The sequence below is a fragment of the Stomoxys calcitrans genome, chromosome 2, assembly GCF_963082655.1.
Source record: "Stomoxys calcitrans chromosome 2, idStoCalc2.1, whole genome shotgun sequence".
In the NCBI taxonomy this organism is placed as follows: Eukaryota; Metazoa; Arthropoda; class Insecta; order Diptera; family Muscidae; genus Stomoxys; species Stomoxys calcitrans.
This window is the reverse complement of record NC_081553.1, coordinates 230,458,930-230,479,830: the sequence shown is the minus strand read 5'-3', so window position 1 is coordinate 230,479,830 and position 20,901 is coordinate 230,458,930. Positions and strand designations below refer to the sequence as shown.

Sequence of the window (20,901 nt, the reverse complement as noted above, 5' to 3'; positions counted from 1 at the left end):
AATTCTGAAATTTAGATTACTAGCACAAATTTCTGTCGTTTGAATCAATAAACCAGTAAAAACACATTAAGTTTAGGCGGGCTGACTTTGGATCCCACCATCTGTGTGCATTAACCTAGGGCTGCGGAGTCGAGGTTTTGAGGTTGGAGTAGAAGTCGGAGTCGGGCTATTAGGCCGGAGTCGGAGTTTGGTTGGGACTTGAGCACTCTGACTGACTGACTTTGGATCCCATCATCTGTGTGCATTAACCTAGGGCTGCGGAGTCGAGGTTTTGAGGTTGGAGTAGAAGTCGGAGTCGGGCTATTAGGCCGGAGTCGGAGTTTGGTTGGGACTTGAGCACCCTAGTCCCCAAACCGTTCTTCGACTCCGGTTTAATACCCCGAATCCGACTTAGACTCCGACCAGGGATCGGAGTCGAAGGTCAGGCTCCGCAGCCCTGCATTAACCACATTTAGTAAAAATTCGGCGAAAATACACCATCTATTAACCTACAGCATTTATATTGAAATATGGTCTGATCTGGGCCAAACTCGGTGCTATGTCTAGGCGTTCAACACAACACACTGTTCCAAATTTTAGCATAAATGGGCCATATATGAAATTCAAGGCCCTCAGTGGGGCAAAGAACGCCAATCGAGTGTTCGCCAGCTTTGTTCAAATTAAGTCCGATTATAATCGATACGCATGTCGAAAGGCCCAATACAACTTACTATGCCAAATTTCTGCGAAATCGGGTATAAATGCGGCTTTCATGGGCCTTAGATCTTAGATCAGGAGATCGGTCTATATGGGGGATATATCAATATATAGTCTAATGTAGCCCATCTTCGAACATAACCTGCTTAGGAGCAAAAAGAAATGTGCAAACTTTCAGCTCAATATCCTTATTTTTAAAAACTGTAGCGTGATTTCAACGGACGGACGGGCGGACGTCGGCTTAGATGTTTACAGCGACCAAGAATTTATATACATACTTTATAAGGTCGGAAATTAATATTACCATGTGTTGCAAACAAACCCCTCCTTGGGGGATGGATAGAAAACTTTTTTTACACAAAAAATGGGGTCGTTTGAATTGGTAACACTTCATGTCAGGTACCCTGTGTATATGGTTATGGGGCTTTGTCACTTTACTTTAATTGTCGATAACAGAAATTTTATTTCTCTAGCCGAATGTAGAATAAATGTCCAAACGACTAGATCTTCTGCGCTTCTTCTCTAATCTCTGACACCCAGTTTCGGGATGGCTCTCCCTCCGCTTGGTCACTCCATCGGAGTTTTGGTTATTGTTGGTGTTGTAGCAGTGTGTTGTTCCCTGAGGCGGCAGCCCTTGCCTGAGTGTTGGTCTTCCCCCTTTGCGTTATCCTTTATGGTCGCCTTCAAAAGACTTCTTTGCTGGAGCTTCTTTGTTGAATTTTGATGCATTTAACTATGCTATCATCGTTATACAGTTCGTGATTCATACGACGCCTATAGTCATTCCGTTTGTAATACCTCGAAATAATCGTCTTAGACCCCATAAAGTATATATATTCTTGACCGTCTCGACGTTCTGAATCGATCTAGCCATGTCCGTATTTCGAAATCACGATAGCGGTCGAATGCGTACAGCCAGTCGCTTGAAATCTAACATAGATACTTAATATTGATTTAGGTCATTGGGGATTGCAAATGGGCCATATCGTTTCAGATTTAGATATAGCTCCCATATACCCTGATCTTCCCACTTGTCTTCTTGAGCCCTTACAAGCCGCAATTTTGTATCGACTTGCCTGAAATTTTGCATGTAGTGTTCTGTTATGACTTCCACCAACTGTGCCTCGTACATATAGCTCCCATATAAACCGATCTCCCGGTTTGACTTCTTGAGCCCTTAAAAACCGCAACCGGGCCATATCGTTTCAGATTTAGATATAGCTCCCATATACCCCGATCTTCCCACTTGACTTCTTGAGCTCTTACAAACGGCAATTTTTGTCCGATTTGGTTGAAATTTTGCATGCGGTGTTCTGTTACGACCTCCAACAACTGTGCCAAATACGGTGCAAATCAGTCTATAACCTCAAATAGCGCCCATGTAAATCCGTCTCTCGATCATCCTTGTTCAGTTCCAAGAAGCTTCAATTTTAGCTGGATTGACAGAAGTTTGGTACGTAGAATAAAATTATGCCCTTCAAATAAATTTATTTTGCATAAATTTTTAGCAGAAACCATGGTTGTGGGTTTTCAAGACTCCACCCGGCCGAACTTAGCACACTTTTACTTGTTTGGCTGACTTGAGGTTGTTGGAAACCAAGCAGCGGTTCTGATTGGTTTCTGATTTTTCGTCAACAATGTGACATACAGTTGAGTAGTCTCCGAATTGTGACGGCTGTTATCACAGGGACCATTCAAATCATCAGCTTGTGGGTAGCCATTTACCACCCAGAATCCTTAATATGGATCTATTAGATCTAGAGCACTACAAAAGAGAAACTCTATATCAAACGGGTTTAGACAACATTCAGACACGGTAGCAGATGCGGTGAACAGCTTCCGGGTAAATGTGATCGTTGGAGAACGGCCGCCACCCATTACACCTGAAGAAATTGATCTCCCCCCGAGAAACCAGAGTAGTTCTGGCTTAATTGTGTTCCAGCAGATCTAGCCGTCTCAACTCCCACAGAGCTAACATAGATGCCTACGTGTGGGTTGTGTGTTCGATTGTGACCAGGGACCACACGCCACCTGTTTAACTGCCCAGCCAGACCTATTCGACTCAGACCCTCTGAACGCACCCAACTTAGTCGCAGAGTTTCTGGATCTGGATATTAAGCAGAACCAAGCATACGAGATATAAAACACAACACAATGTTACAACAACAACATTATCTATGAGGATGGAATCTCAAGACACTATAATTATACTTTTTAGTGCAGAGCGGTATTACAGGGCGATGATATAAAGGAAATGATGAGGTAAGCGATGTAGGTGTAAAAAAGTGTGCGGCATCTCTTGATGCTAATAACTCTCATGAAGTTTTGTTCATCAACAAAACCTTTCAACCGCATTTGTTTTGTGGGAATCTGATCCATTTAGTGGCGGCAAAAGTTCTAAACAAAAGCCTACCTCAACGAAATAACCGGTTGATGCACGATAATCGCCACACAACTATTATTATCAAGTTGTCATCAAATTATATTTACTCTATGCGCAGTTTTAAAATTAATTTCAAATAAACGAATTCATTGCAATTAGGAACGCACGCAAACACATGCAAATAACATATAATTTTAACAGGTAACTTTTTTAAGCATATAACTTCCCTACTAAATTGGTAACAAAATTTAATACAATATAATAAGACATGTTGGAACCATATTTACAGTTAAAAATAGTAAATAAGAACTCAATTAAATAGGAAGAATAAATTTTTTCTATTTGTATTATAAATTAAAGCGGTTTATTTTTTGACAATTGTGTTAAGCTATCACTAGAGACAAAAAACTTAAAAAAAAATCTCTTAAGACAAAACTTTAAAAAATTTTCTCTAAAGACAAAAATTTTAAAATATTTTCTTTAAAGACAAAACATTTAAAAAATTTTCTCTAAAAAAAAAATTTTTTCTAAAGAAAAAAATTTATTCTAAAGCCAAAATTTCTTGAAAATGTTCACTGATATTTTTTATTTAGAGAAAATTTCTTTGAAAATTTTTCTTTGGAGAAAATGTCACAGAAATCTTTTATTTAGAGAAAATTTCATTAAAAATTTTTCTTAAAAGAAAATTTCATTGAAATTTTTTTCTTAGAGAAAATTCCTGAATGAGGAGAGTCTCAGTGAGAAGTCAGGTGACACTGGCTCTTAATTAAATACTGAGTGCTAATGATACTCGAGATGAAAAGAAGTTTTATTGGAGCCTTCAAATTACCAATGGCCAACATCAGCGACTGTTCCCAGGTTAGGGGCGGCTAGAGGCGAGCGTCGGATCTTGGATCTCACAAAAGCCATGCGTTTGGGGCGCTGGGCCAGTAACCCGCCCCGGGAAAACTATGAGAAACAAAGGACACACCCAGAGGCGAAGAGGATACCGCAGAACCAATCAATGATGATGGTATAGAATGTTTACCTCATAGTCAGAATGAGGTCCAAGTTGCAGTGACCCGACTAAAGAACAACAAGGCAGCAGAAGCCGACGGATTACCCGCTGAACTATTTAAGACCGGAGGCGACATGCTGACAAGGCGTATGCATCAGCTTATCTGCGCAATCTGGCTAGAAGAACGCATAACCGATGATTGGAACCTCAGCATACTATATCCCGTACACAAGAGAGTAGACAAGACGGAATGTGCCAACTACAGAGGAATAAGTCCCCTCCGCATCGTATACAAGGTACTAACGAGCTTATCGTGTGAAAGATTAAAACCTAAAGTCAATGAGATAATTGGACCCTACCAATGCGGCTTTAGACCTGGTAAATCCACCATGGACCCGATATTCACACTGCGCCAAATCCTGGAAAAGACTCGAGAAGGACAAATCAACACCTACCATCTCTTTGTTGACTACAAAGCCGCCTTCGATAATCCTTTACGTTCAAAGGTATTTAAAGCCATGTCTGAGTTTGGTATCCCAAACTGAGATTCTGCAGAATGACACTTGCTGATACGTATTCCTCAGTAAGAATAGGAAAGAATCTCTCCGAACCATTCAATATCAAACGAGATTTCAGACAAGGAGGCTGGAGAAGATTATACGAGATGCAGATGTGAACAGATATGGCACACTAATCACAATAGAACTCATGCTACTCGCCTATGCTGACTACATTGACATCATAGGTCGGTCACCTGAAGTAGTAACTGCAGCCTTGGAAAGAATCGAAAGAAAGTCAGTGAAAATGGGTCTGGCAGTAAATGGAGATAAGACGAAATGGATGGTTTCAACTTCCAAAAAGCCTTGCACAACCGAGCAGATAAAGAAAATGGAGAATATTGGGAACCACAACTTTGAGATAGTTAGTAACTCATCTACCTCGGCACAGTCGTAACCGAAACGAATGACACCAGTTTCGAGATAAAGCGAAGAATAGTACTGGCAAACAGATGCTACTTTGGAATAAGTAAGCAGTTTAGAAACAAGGCTACCTCTCGACAGACAAAGATTACACTATACAAGACACTGATACTACCCGTGATGTAATATGGTTCTGAGGCATGGGTACTTGTGAAAGCAGATGAGGCAGAGCTGGAAGTATTTGAGAGAAAGATTCTTCGTAAAATATATGGACCAGTTTGCTTTAAAGGAGAATATAGGCCAAGTAAGAAACACGAGCTGTATGACGACGATAGCATAGTTACACGCATCTAAATACAACGACTGCGTTGGCTAGATCACTGTTGTCAGAATGGATGAAGAAGCTCCAGCAAAGAAGTCCTTTGAAGGCAAACACAATGGTAAGAAGCTCCAGCAAAGAAGTCCTTTAAAGGTAAACACGGTGGTACACGCAAGACCGAAAGCCCGATGGAAAGATCAAGTGGTGGGAGACACCTCAAAACTTGGTATTACAGATTTTAGAATGAGCGCAGAAGATCGAGGCGCTTGGAACGTTATTCTACGTTCGGCTAGTGGAACAAACGTTCTATCATAGCCAATTAAAGTAAGGAAGTAAAGTTTCTATGAAATTTTCCAAAAATGTATACTAATATTAACACAATTTTAATTTTTTGTATTAATTTTTATTTTTTTTATATATATATTGAAAACAAAAATATAATTAGTAATTCATACAGTTCAACAAAAAACAATTTAAACAATTTCAAGATAAATCTAAAATTTGAGATCATAAAATAATTTATTCAATGTTAAATTTTCAGGTTTAAACTTTAAAAAACTTAGGAAATGAATATATGAAAATGTTAATAATCGTTAAGTGTCTTATTTGTAATAAGTTAAACATTTTTATTATTTAATCAAAACCATGTATTAAAAAATCTGTTACACTGTTTCCATTTTATTGAGAATCTTAAATAAGCCATGTAAATGCATACATATTTGTAATAAAAAGGTTTTGAAAATAAAAATCTAACTTTTTTAGTTTGACATGTTTAAAGCAACATTGACTGCCTTATTCACAAAACTCTGTGAAGCCTTAAAATAGATTTATTTAACAGTTCTATAAAGGAAATCTGTCAAATAAACCTATTTCAAATCTACATTGCTTCTGAATACCAGTGTAAATATATTACAGCAAGTTTTAAAATGCAGCTTTTGAGATAGGCTTGTTTATTAATATTGTTTGAGTTTACTTATGACTATGCTGCAGTGCTTATTGAGAAGTTTGTCTCCTGTTCCATGATGGAACGGTCAAATTTGCATTGCATTGCATTGTATTTGCAGTGCTTATTTCTATTTATATAGATTAAAAAAATCCTAAAAAATTTTTAATAATTTTAGAATTACAAGCTTGTATCATATTTTGAACTAATATTGTGGGACTTTTTTTATATTATTTTTTTTTGAAAATAATTTATTCATAAATTTTTTTGTCGACCAATTTTCATATCCCTTACATGTTTTCATATAGATATGTATATAGATACAGATAGATATGCTTTGGCCTGATTTTGACAGATGTTGGGTTTATTTTTTTTAATATTTTTCAAATTTTGGAATACCAATCAACCTATCACTAAATGTTTTAAAAACGTTTCAAAGAATTTTTATAGCATTTAAACACACTTCAAAAATCATACTTTCAAGTTTCTTATAAAAATATAACAAAAAAGGAAAACAAAAACCAATTCACTCCAATAACACTATAAAACCAGTAAGGAAAGGCAAAAGTCGGGCGGAGCCGATTATATAATACCCTACACCACCGAGTAAACGTAATACTTTTAATAGATAGCACTTACGTTGTTGTTGTTTTAGTAGCAGTGTGTGGTACAGAGGCGGCAGTCCTTGCCGATGAAGAAATTCATCGGGTCACTGCGGTGCATACAACTGGCTGCCATGGGATTGAGATAGAACTTATATCCAAATTTAATCAGACTTTAATTTTGCATACCTATTGAAATATCGAATAGAACCTTATACGATTTTCTTACAATGGTACGAAAATTGTGGCTTCTACAGCCTTAAAAGTCGAAACGCATAAAAGATATATATGTGAGTTTTATCTAAATCGATTTTTATGAAATTTTGCACACGTATTGGAATGTCAATTAAACCATCTCATGAAAAATTTCGTAGAGATCGGACCAAAATTGTGGCTTCTAAAGCCTTAAAAGACCATATCGGATGAAAAATATATATGGGAGCTATATCTAAATCTGAACCGATTTTTATGAAACTTTACACACATATGAGAACGTTGAATAAAACGCTCCATGCCAAATTTTGTAAAGATGGGAACAAAATTGTGGCTCCTACAGCTTAAAAAAGGGATATCGGATGAAGGATATATATGGGAGCTATAAATAATTCTGACTCGATTATAATGAAATTTTGCACACATATTAGGACGTAACAAAAAGCACTTCGTGCCACATTTTGTTAAGATCGGACCAAAATTGTGCCTTCTACAGCCTTAATAGGTCAAATCGGACAAAAGTTATATATGGGAGCTATGTCTAAATCTGAACCGATTTAGATGAAATTTTGCACACATATTGGGACGTCACACGAAACATTTCATGCCAAATTCGGTAGAGATCGCACCAAAATTGTGGCTTCTACAGCTTAAAAAGGGCACATCGGAGGAAAGATATATATGTGGGAGCTGTATCTAAATCTGGACCAATTTTTTCAAAATCAATAGCGTTCGTCCTTTGATCAAAAAAGGCACTTATGCAAAATTTTGTGAAAATCAGACAAAAAATGCGAACTGTACCTTGATTACAAGAATACATGGACAGACAGACAGACGGACATAGCTAAATCGAACCAGGAAATGATTCGAAGCCGATCCTTATACTTATCGATGGGTCTTGCTCTTCTCCTTCTTAGCATTGCAAACAAATGCACAAATCTATAATACAGGGGTACCACAGTGGTGGTGAAGGGTATAAATACTATTGCCTTTACTAGATTTCTATAGAGGACTAGCAAACAAAGGTTATGGACTTGTTAAATATAAAAACAATTCTCAAAAAGTGAAAAAATCTTAAAACAAATATTAAAGCATATTAAACAACAAAACTATATACGCTTAGCCTATAACAAATAAACTGTAAACAGTTAAAAATAAACGGCCTTATTCACAAAACTTAATAAAACCTTAAAATAGGTTTATTTAACAGTTCTGTAAAGGAAATCTGTGAAATAAACATATTTCAAGTCCACATTAAGTTTTGTGTAGACCGGTAAAAAAATACTAAAAATAAGTAAACAATAAAATGTGCTGAAATTTAACAAATTAAATGTAATCAACAAAAAGTATAAAATTATTAAACAAATAGTGTGGTAAATAATTGTAATCAATTTATAATACAATTCTATGAAAAAGTTTTCATAAAAAGAATTTTGAAATTTAAAAAAATGTAAATATGTTATGTAAATACAATTAAAGAAAATGAGAAATTTTAGAAATAAAATTTTTTAAAAGTATTTGCATATATATTTTAAATATATATATATATATATATAATAAGGAACTATGTATTTAAAAATGTATAATACAATTTAAAGAAAAATATAAAAATACCAAAGCTAGCAGTAAATATTAAAAAAAAAATTAAAAATAAGTTTTTTTTTTGGCTTAGGCTTTGGTCTGTTGCTAAAGTGGTAATACAATGGATTAAAATGGTCAGCTGGGTCTGTTTAAAAGACTGCTACTCACTCTTATCTAGGTAAGATAAGAGTGGCAGTGGCAGACTGAGTTAGACAATTTTAAGTCCATTGTCATATCACAGAAGCGACAGGTCAAGGTCTCTGCTGGGATTTCGAAAACCGCACTGGCAATTCGAGCACGCTCCAACTCGGCTACCGGGGCACCTCATTCTAACCTAACCTGGAAAATAATTCACGAACATTTTGTGTTTGGTACTTTGATAATCTCAAGTTCTGTCTAAGTGCCAAAGAAAAAGTGTTGTATGTTTGAACAATATGATCCCTTATAGAAACTATCCATTGTCCCAATCAAAAAAAGAATCCAATTCCCAAAAAACAAATAAAAATTTAAATCACCAGTGCGATTTTTTAACATCCTTTAATAAATAACTACCAGGAGCACTAACTGCAAAGCTGACGAGGCCATTGCATTCCATGCATACTTGATTTAGGACAACCAAAAAAAAAAAAAAAAGAATTTACCCCGAATCACTTGCACTTTGTCTTGACTCAGCTTTTGCCGACGTTCAGTAAAATATTCCTTGCAATGGCAAATTTAATATTACTAATGATATTAAAGGTTATTTTAAAAATCAATTAAATGGAAACTTTTCCCAAAAGGTTATCTTTGAAAAATTCCTTGAATATGTAATCCCAAATATCACATATCTTGGGAAATAAAATCGAAAACATTTTGCATATATGTAGTTTCAAGGCTCAAAACCATGCATTAATTTAAAAAAATAGAAAATATAAATTGTTGCAAAAATCCCTAGTAACTATGTTTATGGCAAGCCTATTTTAGAGAAATTAATTAAACTTAACACTAACGTTTGCATTAAAAATATAAATTATAAGAAAATAAATCTTTAAAAATAAATGTACAATTAAATTAGCAAATGGGCACAAAACAAATTAAAAATAATCAAAACTTTTTGTTAAAAATTAACAATAAAAATTTTAAAAAATAATTTTTGTACATATAATAAGTGTCGTAAACAATTAACATATGTATAAATAAAGAGTGGTAAAGTATAGAAAATATATTTTTAAAAAAAAATTTATCACAACATTTAGCCGATATAAAATACAGGCTGACGCACATGTCCGTTGCAAGTGTTTATAATGTTTGCGTTACAATCCTTAATGGCAACAACACCCACATTAGTAGCTGTGGAAAATGCCTCATTATCAAGAGTCTTCATGTAATTCATTTTTGACATCGATGCTTGTTCTGGTGCCTGCACAGCAGCAGTCGATTTCTTAGCATCTGCTGGTGCCTCAGTAGCTTGGTTGCTTTCGCACAGCTGTAGTATTTCATTAATGACTCCTATTTGTGAGCGTTTTAGATATTCCATGTCATCCATATGACTATCGATGATATTTTGCCTTTTTTCACCAAAATACATTTTGCCAATGTACCAGTCGGCTGCCATTATGCGTAAATGTACGTCTCGTATTTGTGCATTCATTTGTTCCATTAGTTTTTCCAAATGTTGAGCTTTAGCTAGAATCGTTGTTTTTAATATTAAATGAATTGACAATAAATGAAAATAATTTTCTCACTAATTTAAAACGCTTAACTTTGTTAAGAGCAAATTTAAGATGCCTATTAATTTTTATGCAAAACGGAGTGATGAACACTTTGTGAAGCAAAAAAAAATCAAAAGGCATTTTTTATATTAAGACATTTTTATGTAAATTTTATCCAAAATTCATATAATTCCAATACAAATGAGCCTCTCATGAATCGCAAAACATTTATTCACGAAATGGTCCGCCCCCAGGAGCCCAAAAGCCTTTGCCCTTGAAAACGAACTTCAGATTCGACCTCGTGGGGTCCAAATTAGGGGTGTGCAAAAAATGACAAAAATCGGGGATGCTCCCTACAAAGTGCATTTTCCCCAAAAATAATAGAATTAAAAATAAAAGAAATATTAAATTTAATAAAATTAAAGCAATCAAATTTAAAAAAATGCTTTAAAAAACACAAATAAAAAATACAATTAAAAAAAAATAAAAAAATACAATTAAAAAAAAATAAAAAAATACAATTAAAAAAAAAATAAAAAAATACAATTAAAAAAAAATAAAAAAATACAATTAAAAAAAAATAAAAAAATACAATTAAAAAAAAAAATAAAAAAAAATAAAAAAATAAAAAAAAATAAAAAAATAAAAAAATAAAAAAAAAAATAAAAAAATAAAAAAAAAAATAAAAAAATAAAAAAAAAAATAAAAAAATAAAAAAAAAAATAAAAAAATAAAAAAAAAAATAAAAAAATAAAAAAAAAATAAAAAAATTACAAAAAACAATAAAATTTAAAGAAATTTAATTAAAAATAAATGAAATTAAAAATAAATGAAATTAAAAATAAATGAAATTAAAAAAAAAATAAAATTAAAAAAAAATAATAAAATTAAAAAAAGAATAAAATTAAAAAAAGAATAAAATTAAAAAAAGAATAAAATTAAAAAAAGAATAAAATTAAAAAAAGAATAAAATTAAAAAAAGAATAAAATTAAAAAAAGAATAAAATTAAAATAAGACTAAAATTGTATAAATATAATTAAAAAATAAAAGCAAAAAATAATAAAACAAAAATAAATAAAACAAAAATAAATAAAACAAAAAAAAAATAAAACAAAAAAAAATAAAACAAAAAAAAAACAAAAAAAAAAAAAATTAAACAAAATAAATAAAACAAAAAAAAATAAATAAAAACAAAAACAAAAAAATAAAAAAACAAAAAATAAAAAAATAAAAAAATAAAAAAAACAAAAAATAAAAAAATAAAAAAATAAAAAAAAAACAAAAAACAAAAATAAAATAAAAAAAACAAAAAACAAAAATAAAATAAAAAAACAAAAAACAAAAATAAAATAAAAAAACAAAAAACAAAAATAAAATAAAAAAAAAAATCAAAACGAAAATTATAATAAAACAAAAATAAAATAAAAAAAAAAATCAAAACAAAAATAAAATAAAAAAAAAAATCAAAACAAAAATAAAATAAAAAAAAAAATCAAAACGAAAATAATAATAAAACAAAAATAAAATAAAAAAAAATCAAAACGAAAATAATAATAAAACAAAAATAATAAAAAATAAATAAAACAAACAAAAAAAAATAAAACAAAAAAATAAAACAAAAAAAGAAATAAAACAAAAAAAATAAAACAAAAAAAAAATAAAACAAAAAAAATATAAAACAAAAAAAAAAATATAAAACAAAAAAAATAAAACAAAAAAAAAATATAAAACAAAAAAAATAAAACAAAAAAAATAAAACAAAAAACAAAATAAAACAAAAAAAAATAAAACAAGAAAAATAAAACCAAAAAAATTAAACAAAAGAAAAAATAAATAAATTAATAAAAAAATTAAACAAAAGAAAAAATTAATAAATAAATTAATAAAAAAATTAAACAAAAGAAAAAATAAATAAATTAATAAAAAAATTAAACAAAAGAAAAAATAAATAAATTAATAAAAAAATTAATCAAAACAAAAAAATAAATAAATTAATAAAATTATATAAAAAAAATTATATAAAAAAAATTATATAAAAAAAATTATATAAAAAAAAATATATAAAAAATTATATGAAAAAAATTATATGAAAAAAAATTATATAAAAAAAAAATAATTAAAAAAATATAAAACTAGAAACAAATACAAAAAAATATAACAAAAAAATTAAACCAAAAAAATTAAATTAATAAAAAAAATTATATAAAAAAAATAATTGAAAAAAAATAATTAAAAAATATAAAATTATATATAAATTAAAAGCAAGTAAAAAATATAAAGAAAAATAAAACAGAACGTAATCTTAAAAAAACAATAAAAAAAATCATAAAAATTAAAAACAAAAAACTAAGCTAAAATAGAAAATAAATAAATAATTAATAAATAAATAATCAATAAATAAAAATTAAAAATATATATAAAAAATAAATAATAAGTAGTTGTAAAAATAAAATTAAAACACTTAAACTTAAAAAAAAATAAAATAAAAAAAAAAATAAAACTAAAAAAAAAAAACTAAAAAAAAAATAAAACTAAAAAAAAAACTAAAAAAAAATAAAACTAAAAAAAAACTAAAAAAAAAAACTAAAAAAAATAAAACTAAAAAAAATAAAACTAAAAAAAATAAAACTAAAAAAAAATAAAACTAAAAATAAATAAAATTAAAAAAAATAAAACTGAAAAAATAATATTAAAATGTAAAACATATATATAAAATAAAAAATATAAAGAAAAATTTAAAAAAAAATGGATATTAAAAAACAAAAAAAAATATGAAACAAAAAAAAAATATAAAACAAAAAAATATAAAACAAAAAAAATAAAACAAAAAAAAAATATAAAACAAAAAAAATAAAACAAAAAACAAAATAAAACAAGAAAAATAAAACCAAAAAAATTAAACAAAAGAAAAAATAAATAAATTAATAAAAAAATTAAACAAAAGAAAAAATTAATAAATAAATTAATAAAAAAAATTAAACAAAAGAAAAAATAAATAAATTAATAAAAAAAGTAAACAAAAGAAAAAATAAATAAATTAATAAAAAAATTAATCAAAACAAAAAAATAAATAAATTAATAAAATTATATAAAAAAAATTATATAAAAAAAATTATATAAAAAAAATTATATAAAAAAAAATATATAAAAAAATTATATGAAAAAAATTATATGAAAAAAATTATATAAAAAAAAAATAATTAAAAAAATATAAAACTAGAAACAAATACAAAAAAATATAACAAAAAAATTAAACCAAAAAAATTAAATTAATAAAAAAAATTATATAAAAAAAATAATTGAAAAAAAATAATTAAAAAATATAAAATTATATATAAATTAAAAGCAAGTAAAAAATATAAAGAAAAATAAAACAGAACGTAATCTTAAAAAAACAATAAAAAAAATCATAAAAATTAAAAACAAAAAACTAAGCTAAAATAGAAAATAAATAAATAATTAATAAATAAATAATCAATAAATAAAAATTAAAAATATATATAAAAAATAAATAATAAGTAGTTGTAAAAATAAAATTAAAACACTTAAACTTAAAAAAAAATAAAATAAAAAAAAAAATAAAACTAAAAAAAAAAACTAAAAAAAAATAAAACTAAAAAAAAAAACTAAAAAAAAAAAACTAAAAAAAATAAAACTAAAAAAAAAACTAAAAAAAAAAACTAAAAAAAATAAAACTAAAAAAAATAAAACTAAAAAAAAATAAAACTAAAAATAAATAAAATTAAAAAAAATAAAACTGAAAAAATAATATTAAAATGTAAAACATATATATAAAATAAAAAATATAAAGAAAAATTTAAAAAAAAATGGATATTAAAAAACAAATAGAATTAACTCAAAACAAAAAAACGAAAAGTATAAAGTTAAAAAATAAATAATTTAGAAAAAAAATGTATAATTAAAAGAATATAAAAACAAAAAATAAAAACAATAAAAATAAAAACAAAAAATAAAAGCAATCAATAATAAAAACAAAAAAAATAGGTTAATAAAAAAATAAACAAAAATTGAAAAAATAAATTATAAATTGTTACAAAAATAATATAAACAAATAATAATATAAAATAAACAAAAAACAAATAAAAGTTTAAAAAAAATTAATAAATGATTTAAAAAAAAAACAACAAAAAGTAAGAAAAGTAAGAAAATACAAAAAAAAAATTAAAAACTTAGAAAGATATTTAAGAAGATATAAAAAACATTTAGAAAATATATTAGAAACAAAACATAAAAAATAAATTAAAAACTCAATTAAAATATAAGACAAAATACAAGAAAAAAATAAATTGAAATATATAAAAAAAATAAAGAACAATTTAAAAAGTAATTTATTAATTATTAAAATAATTAATTTGAAACAATTAGAAAATAAAGTTTAAAATTATTTTAAAAAACAAGTAGGAGCATTTCGGTCGGGCCGGATCTTATATACCCTCCACCATGGATCGCATTTGTCGAGTTCTATGCGCGGTATCTCTTTTTAGGCAAACAAAGAATACTGAATAAAAATTATTATGCTATTGGAGCTATATCAAGTTATACTACGATTCAGAACATAAATGAATGCTGAACATTGTAGAAGTCTTTGTGTAACAGTTCAGTTCATTCGGATAAGAATTGCGCATTGTAGGGGCTCAAGAAGCAAAATCGGGAGATAGTTTTATATCGGAGCTGTATCAAGCTATTGATCGATTCAGACCATATTAGACACGTATGTTGAAAGTCACGTATGTTCAAAGAAGCCGTTGTACAAAATTTCTGTCAAATCGGATGAGTATTGCGCCCTCTAGAGGCTCAAGAAGTCAGATCGATTTATATGACAGCTATATCAGGTTATATACCGATATGGGCCATACTTAGCACAGTTATTGGAAGTCGTAACAAAACACCACGTGCAAAATTTCCGACCTCTAGAGGCTCAAGAAGTCAGGACCCAAGATCGGTTTATATGGCAGCTGTATCAAAACATGGACCGATTTGAACCATACTTAGCGCAGTTGTTGGAAGTGATACCAAAACACGTGCAAAATTTCAGTCAAATCGGATGAGAATTGCGCCCTCCAAATTTGGCCCATTTACAATCCCAACCGACCTACACTAATAGAAAGTATTTGTGCAAAATTTCAAGCGCCTAGCTTTACTCCTTCGAAAGTTAGCGTGCTTTCGACAGACAGACAGAGGGACGGACATGGCTAGATCGAATTAAAATGACATGATGATCAAGAATATATATACTTTATGGGGTCTCAAAAGCATATTTCGAGGTGTTACATACAGAATGACGAAATTAGTATACCCCCATCCTATGGTGGAGGGTATAACAAAATTAAAAAATGTAAAAATACTTAGAAATAAAACAAATTATGCTACACCGCAAAATACAGTTTTACCAAACTGAGCTACATAATGGCAAAATATGTATGTTTGAGTCCTATAAACCGATTTCGTTTCGATTTCCAATGCATTGAGGTTTCATGCCATGATCGCTGCAGGACCACTCCTGGAGACTTCTTGAAAGTCCAGCATTGGAATGTAGCAAAAACTCATTTTCAGTATCATATTACATGTCTTCTTATCCCCATGGGATCTTCCTAGTTCATGAAGCTTTCCTAGTTGATTCTCTATTATATTCGAGTTTTCTTTGGTGTGACCAAAGCCAATTTCCAGCTTTTAAGCAATGTCTCGTTAAAGTGCCTCGTACGACCAAAAAATATAATCAGCTAAGACTCATTTAAAAACCTCGAAAGCAATCTGCTAAGTTTGCACAATTTCTTAAAAATTTCGGGTAATAAATAACAAATTTTAAAACTTACCACAGGCAGCGTCACTTATAAATAGACCACGCTTGTGTTCCAAACCCACAAATTTATACATTTCGAATTGGGCAAATATTTGACGCAATTTGAACAAGTGGCCTTGGCATTCGATGGCAATATTTTGATCATATACACTGTTTTGGTCGATCAGCTGCTGCATTATTCCTATGAAAGCCATGACAAGATTACACGAATGTTTCACTTGGCTCTGAACGTTCATGGTATTTGGTAGAATCGCCTTAGGTGATGGGGCAAAAGTGGGTTCATAAACGCTGTAAGAGAAATTCTCGCCAGTCGGAGTAAGCATAGCTACGCTACTATGTATGTCCCGGAAGAGGGAAAATAGTCGCAAAACTGCGTTTGATTCTTTGCTGAAATTTTCATTATAAAATATATGTAACGAGGTTAGAGGTCAAAGGCGGACTTTTCTTACCCATCTGTGGAAATGCCCAAAGCTGAAAGATCCACTACAATTTTGCTGTAATCATATGTTCGAATTTGAGGTTTGGGATTGTCTCTGAGAAAGGGTCTGGAATACTTTCTTGAGAAACGACCTTCAGTGTAGCGTTCCCCAAGTTCGCTTCTGTTTGCCATTGTGGATAACAAAGGCCGCTGCAGTTTTTCTACATCAATAGGGCGACTGATATATTGTAGTTCAAAATTTTGTGAGGTCATGTTGAGCTGCTTGCTATTGAGAGGCCTGAACTTCCGGTCACAGCTTGCAGCCTCATTATGAGCATTATGAGGTGAAAGTTTGTGAAATGTGTGACCCACGCCTTCAGGACAACCATGCAATGTAGGAGCTAGGTTATACTGTATATTGAACGGAACAAAGTGACCATTTGGTATTGGAATAGAGAGAGCTTGGCCATTTGGCCCTATAGCAAAGTTCTGCTGTTGATAGATATTGGGAGAAATAAAAAGTGCTCCATCCATGTTTCCCTGGTGGAGCCGTCCACCAACACTCTCAGCATTTGAAATACTCGCAGAAATATGAGCTTGGTTTCCATTCATTGACCCAGGCTCGTCGCAATTAAGCATGAGATCACTCAACTCCTTGGAAATCATTTCCATATTTACCTGCAGCATATCCCCACGATTAGATGAATGAAATTCCATATCTGACTGAATTTCTTAGACTTCCACAGTTTTGCGTGTATATTTTATGTAAAACAACTCTTGAAAGACTTTAACTTTGTAAGATGCTGAAGTTCGTTCTTAAACTACGAACTAAATGTGCGTGACTTTCACAAAAGTGTGTGAAATGGGGCATAAACACATTTGACGTGAAACGACCGTTTTTTCACTTTCAAACTACCAAATTTATACAACCATGGGCAAGAAAATTGTATTTAACGCTGGTAATACTTGTGTCGCCTAGCGGACAAAAGATTAACTTCCTAAAACTGGTTATTCTAACGTGTCGTAAAACTCACAAGTTCACCACTTGAAAATCAATCAGCTGTATACTTTATGGAGCGTCCACATACCAAAGTTTGGATGAAAAAGAAATTACCAAATGTGACGTGGTCATTTATTTACAGAATTCATTTTAAAGCCCGAATAAAATACAAAATCTTGAAATATCAATTAATTTAAGATTTCTTCAATTAATTTTTTCGACCCATGCAAACAGGACGTCATTGGAATATATTAATTTTTATTTATTCCATAAGGCTGGTACTATATTCGTTTTTCACAGTTGAAACACATATTCTCATGGTTACTTTTTTAAAACACTACAAAATTCTCAATAAAAACAATCTACTTTTAAGAAAAATGTTTCATAAATAGTGAGGGAATGTCCTACTGAATGAAATCAGCAAGTTTTCAAAATCTATTATCTAAAAAAAGTAATTACGAAAAGATGTTGCGAAAAACGAACATAGTACCAGCCATTATATACAATGGGATAAAAAAAGAAAAAAAAGGTACCATTGAAATCATTAAAACAAAAATGATGCCAACAATGATGTCAAGCGTTGCCACTAAAATGTCTTTTTGACATTTTCCTCACTTTAAACAGAGTACTACTTTTTCGCCTATTTTCCTCCAGCGATTTGCCGACGTTTTTTATATTAAGTTTGTCAACAGTTTGCCTGAAAAGCTGAACAGAATACTCAGCTTTAGGCAGAAAAATTAAAAAAAAGGATTGTGTACTTCTCCAGTAAAAATTTGCCAGTACAAATGGATTACAGCCTTTACTCTCTTATGCTACATGGCGAAACAATTAAAGGTGTTCTCAGTGGTACAACAACCACAAATCATATGGTGCAATCCGTCATTTTACCGCAGAGAATATGTATGTATACGTGTGCGTACATGAGCAGAGAATATGCGAGAAAGAAGATGACAACAAAGAGAATGCAAACAAAAATCTGACATCTTAATAGCGTCAAACCGGTCCGGCTGTTAACAGCTGTTCGCGTGAGACCACCTTGTTAAATCCGCCTTACGCACCATTGAAGGACTGAGGTAAACTCATTTTGTCATTCCGTTCGCAACACATCGAAATATCAAGTTCCGACGCTATAAAGTACACTGACAGAAAAAGGTCGATACGCAGTTTGACAGCATTCCGCGAGAAAAGCGGTACAAGAACATAAAACCATACCTTAAAATCGCAATCTTGTCATTAGCTCAGGTGGGGTCATGCGAACAGCTGAGTACAATTTTTTAGTGTTTGTTTTGATTTTGCAATATATCTAAATGTTAAATGCTTGTTAACACAGATTTAATTTTTTTCTTACATCTTAAAACGATATTCTATTTGGTCCGATATTTCACACATTAGCTACAAAGATTTTTGTTGTTGTGCTAATGACACTACCTCTTAATTGTATCATGTCATCAGCTGATCGACGTTTTGTTATACATACATTTTTTTTTCATTTTTGGCAATACTTGGCATTGAGGATGTCAACTTGTTCTCTTTTTCATCTTTTTCATTCATCTTCGTTTACGTTTTCCCCTATTTGATGACATTTTCAATCGGCAGATTTGACATCCTAAATGATGGTCATGGTGCCTTCGCAAGTGACTAAACCTTCTATTAGTGAATCCTGTGTGTTATAAGAAAAGATTCCCCATTGTGCAATGGTGAAATAAAGTATTTTATCAAATCATGAAATTCAGGCAAATGCATCTGGCACCACTGCAAAAATTTCACAATTTTACCAACAGGGTGAATACAAATATCTAAAACTTATCAATGATAAAACTATTTAAAAGAGAAATTTAAAACACATAAAATACAAAAAATATATTATATACATATTTTCTAATAAAATTTAATTCAATATCTAATAAAACTATTGTCAAATTGCCCACATTTTCATAAAAATAAAAGCAACATTTTATAATTTCTTCGTGTCACCTTTTGTGTACGGATGCATACAACTCTGATCGCTAGCGGCCGCTAGATGACCAAGTGAACAAATGTGGTGAAATTCTTTGACATTTAAACAACATCTAACTTCATTTGCCCATTATCTACTTCCTTTTCCGTGTTAGCTGTGAAAGAATAAACATGCCGGTGGGTGAAATTTTTCAGAAAAATGCTTTAAAATACACGAGAAAATTGCAAAACTGACTGGAAACTGTGCCCACATTGTTTCGGTGTTAATGGGGCTCATTTCTGTGCTCGAAAAGTGCCTGAATGTCCAAGAAAATCGCTTAAATGTATGAAAACTATGTGAACTGTATGTGAGTGCGCGAGTAAAAGAGAGGGAATATACACATGGCAATTTGTGCAATTTCGTGCGTGCTTCAGCGTTGTCCTCCATTGAATGGTTATTCCTTTTTTTAATATGGAGAGCCCAAGCAATACAAAAAAATAAATACACAATGATAAAAACAAAGAATCAGTTCTCGTAGGCAGATCGGTGACGAAGTGAATTGCTTGTGCTTATCATCCATTCAATTTGTGAAAATCTATAGCCGTCAGTGATTGGTTTTGTTTAATTTTTTAATAAGGGAGTTCCTGTCTCAGCAATGCAGAACAACAAAAACAAACAATTGTCATAACTCCACTCTTTTTTTCGACCAGCCCAGTCCAGCGTTTTGCAATTTTGTTGTTTTAAGGCCTGTGAAGGTTCGTTCATATTCAACACTTTCAATAATGGGTTTGCTTTGCTTATTTTCCAGCTAGCCAAAGATTTATTACATCCTTTGCCCGCTCAAGAAAAGCGTAAGCACAAGCTAAAACGCTTGGTGCAACATCCCAACTCTTATTTCATGGACGTCAAATGCCCTGGCTGCTACAGAATCACCACTGTCTTCAGCCACGCTCAAGGCGTTGTGGTATGTGCGGGTTGTGCTACCATCTTATGCCAGCCAACCGGTGGTCGCGCTAAGCTCACAGAAGGTAAATTTAATTTTTCTTTGTTTATCATGTGAGAACTAACACTAATAATTGTTTATTTTTCGTTTTTCTTTTATAGGTTGCTCTTTCAGAAGGAAGCCTCAATAAAATGTGACGTTTTAGTTTTTTGCTGCCTCCATTATCTTTTTGTCAAATTTTTTTGATTTTTTTAACATCCAGATACAAAGAAAAATTAATAAAAAAAAATCTTTTCGTTGCGAAAAGTTTAAAGAGATGAGACCAATTGCTTGGAATGGAATAATAATCGACGCTGGACTGTGCTGATGAAGTGCCGTTGATTATTTACTTATCCCCAATGGAGGCTTAGAGTGCAAATAACTTTTATAAAATCTGA

General features: G+C 30.4%; 3 protein-coding genes across 6 annotated transcripts in view; 1 reads left to right on the top strand and 2 right to left on the bottom strand.

Moving 5' to 3' along the window:
- LOC106091280 (circadian clock-controlled protein daywake) overlaps positions 1-20,901 on the bottom strand; it is a 758,551-nt gene that overhangs the window by 317,830 nt on the left and 419,820 nt on the right. The gene's annotated exons all lie outside the window — the stretch shown is intronic.
- On the bottom strand, positions 9,723-17,483 carry LOC106089416 (uncharacterized). 2 transcript variants are annotated; one of them, XM_013255295.2, is made up of 3 exons: positions 16,617-17,483; positions 16,181-16,554; positions 9,723-10,319 (listed from the first exon to the last, which is right to left on the bottom strand). In XM_013255295.2, exons 1-3 carry the CDS (start codon positions 17,300-17,302, stop codon positions 9,886-9,888), a joined length of 1,494 nt encoding a protein of 497 aa, XP_013110749.2. In that variant the 5' UTR covers positions 17,303-17,483; the 3' UTR covers positions 9,723-9,885. The 2 variants fall into 2 exon arrangements, with proteins under 2 accessions (XP_013110749.2, XP_013110804.2); XM_013255350.2 differs by having other exon boundaries at positions 9,723-10,313.
- Positions 19,613-20,781, top strand: LOC106088545 (small ribosomal subunit protein eS27). Its single transcript, XM_013254153.2, has 3 exons — positions 19,613-19,718; positions 20,330-20,549; positions 20,626-20,781. The coding sequence occupies exons 1-3, from the start codon at positions 19,713-19,715 to the stop codon at positions 20,652-20,654; spliced, it is 255 nt and encodes an 84-aa protein (XP_013109607.1). The 5' UTR covers positions 19,613-19,712; the 3' UTR covers positions 20,655-20,781.

What these genes read in the sequence shown, in the direction of transcription:
- LOC106089416 (XM_013255295.2), bottom strand. Translation starts at nt 17,302, where the DNA reads ATGGAATTTCATTCATCTAATCGTGGGGATATGCTGCAGGTAAATATG. An exon ending in TTGGGCATTTCCACAGATGG is followed by an intron (nt 16,555 to 16,616) that starts GTAAGAAAAGTC and finishes TGAAAATTTCAG; the next exon opens with CAAAGAATCAAACGCAGTTT. An exon ending in TATAAGTGACGCTGCCTGTG is followed by an intron (nt 10,320 to 16,180) that starts GTAAGTTTTAAA and finishes CAACGATTCTAG; the next exon opens with CTAAAGCTCAACATTTGGAA.
- LOC106088545 (XM_013254153.2), top strand. An exon ending in TCGCGCTAAGCTCACAGAAG is followed by an intron (nt 20,550 to 20,625) that starts GTAAATTTAATT and finishes TTTCTTTTATAG; the next exon opens with GTTGCTCTTTCAGAAGGAAG.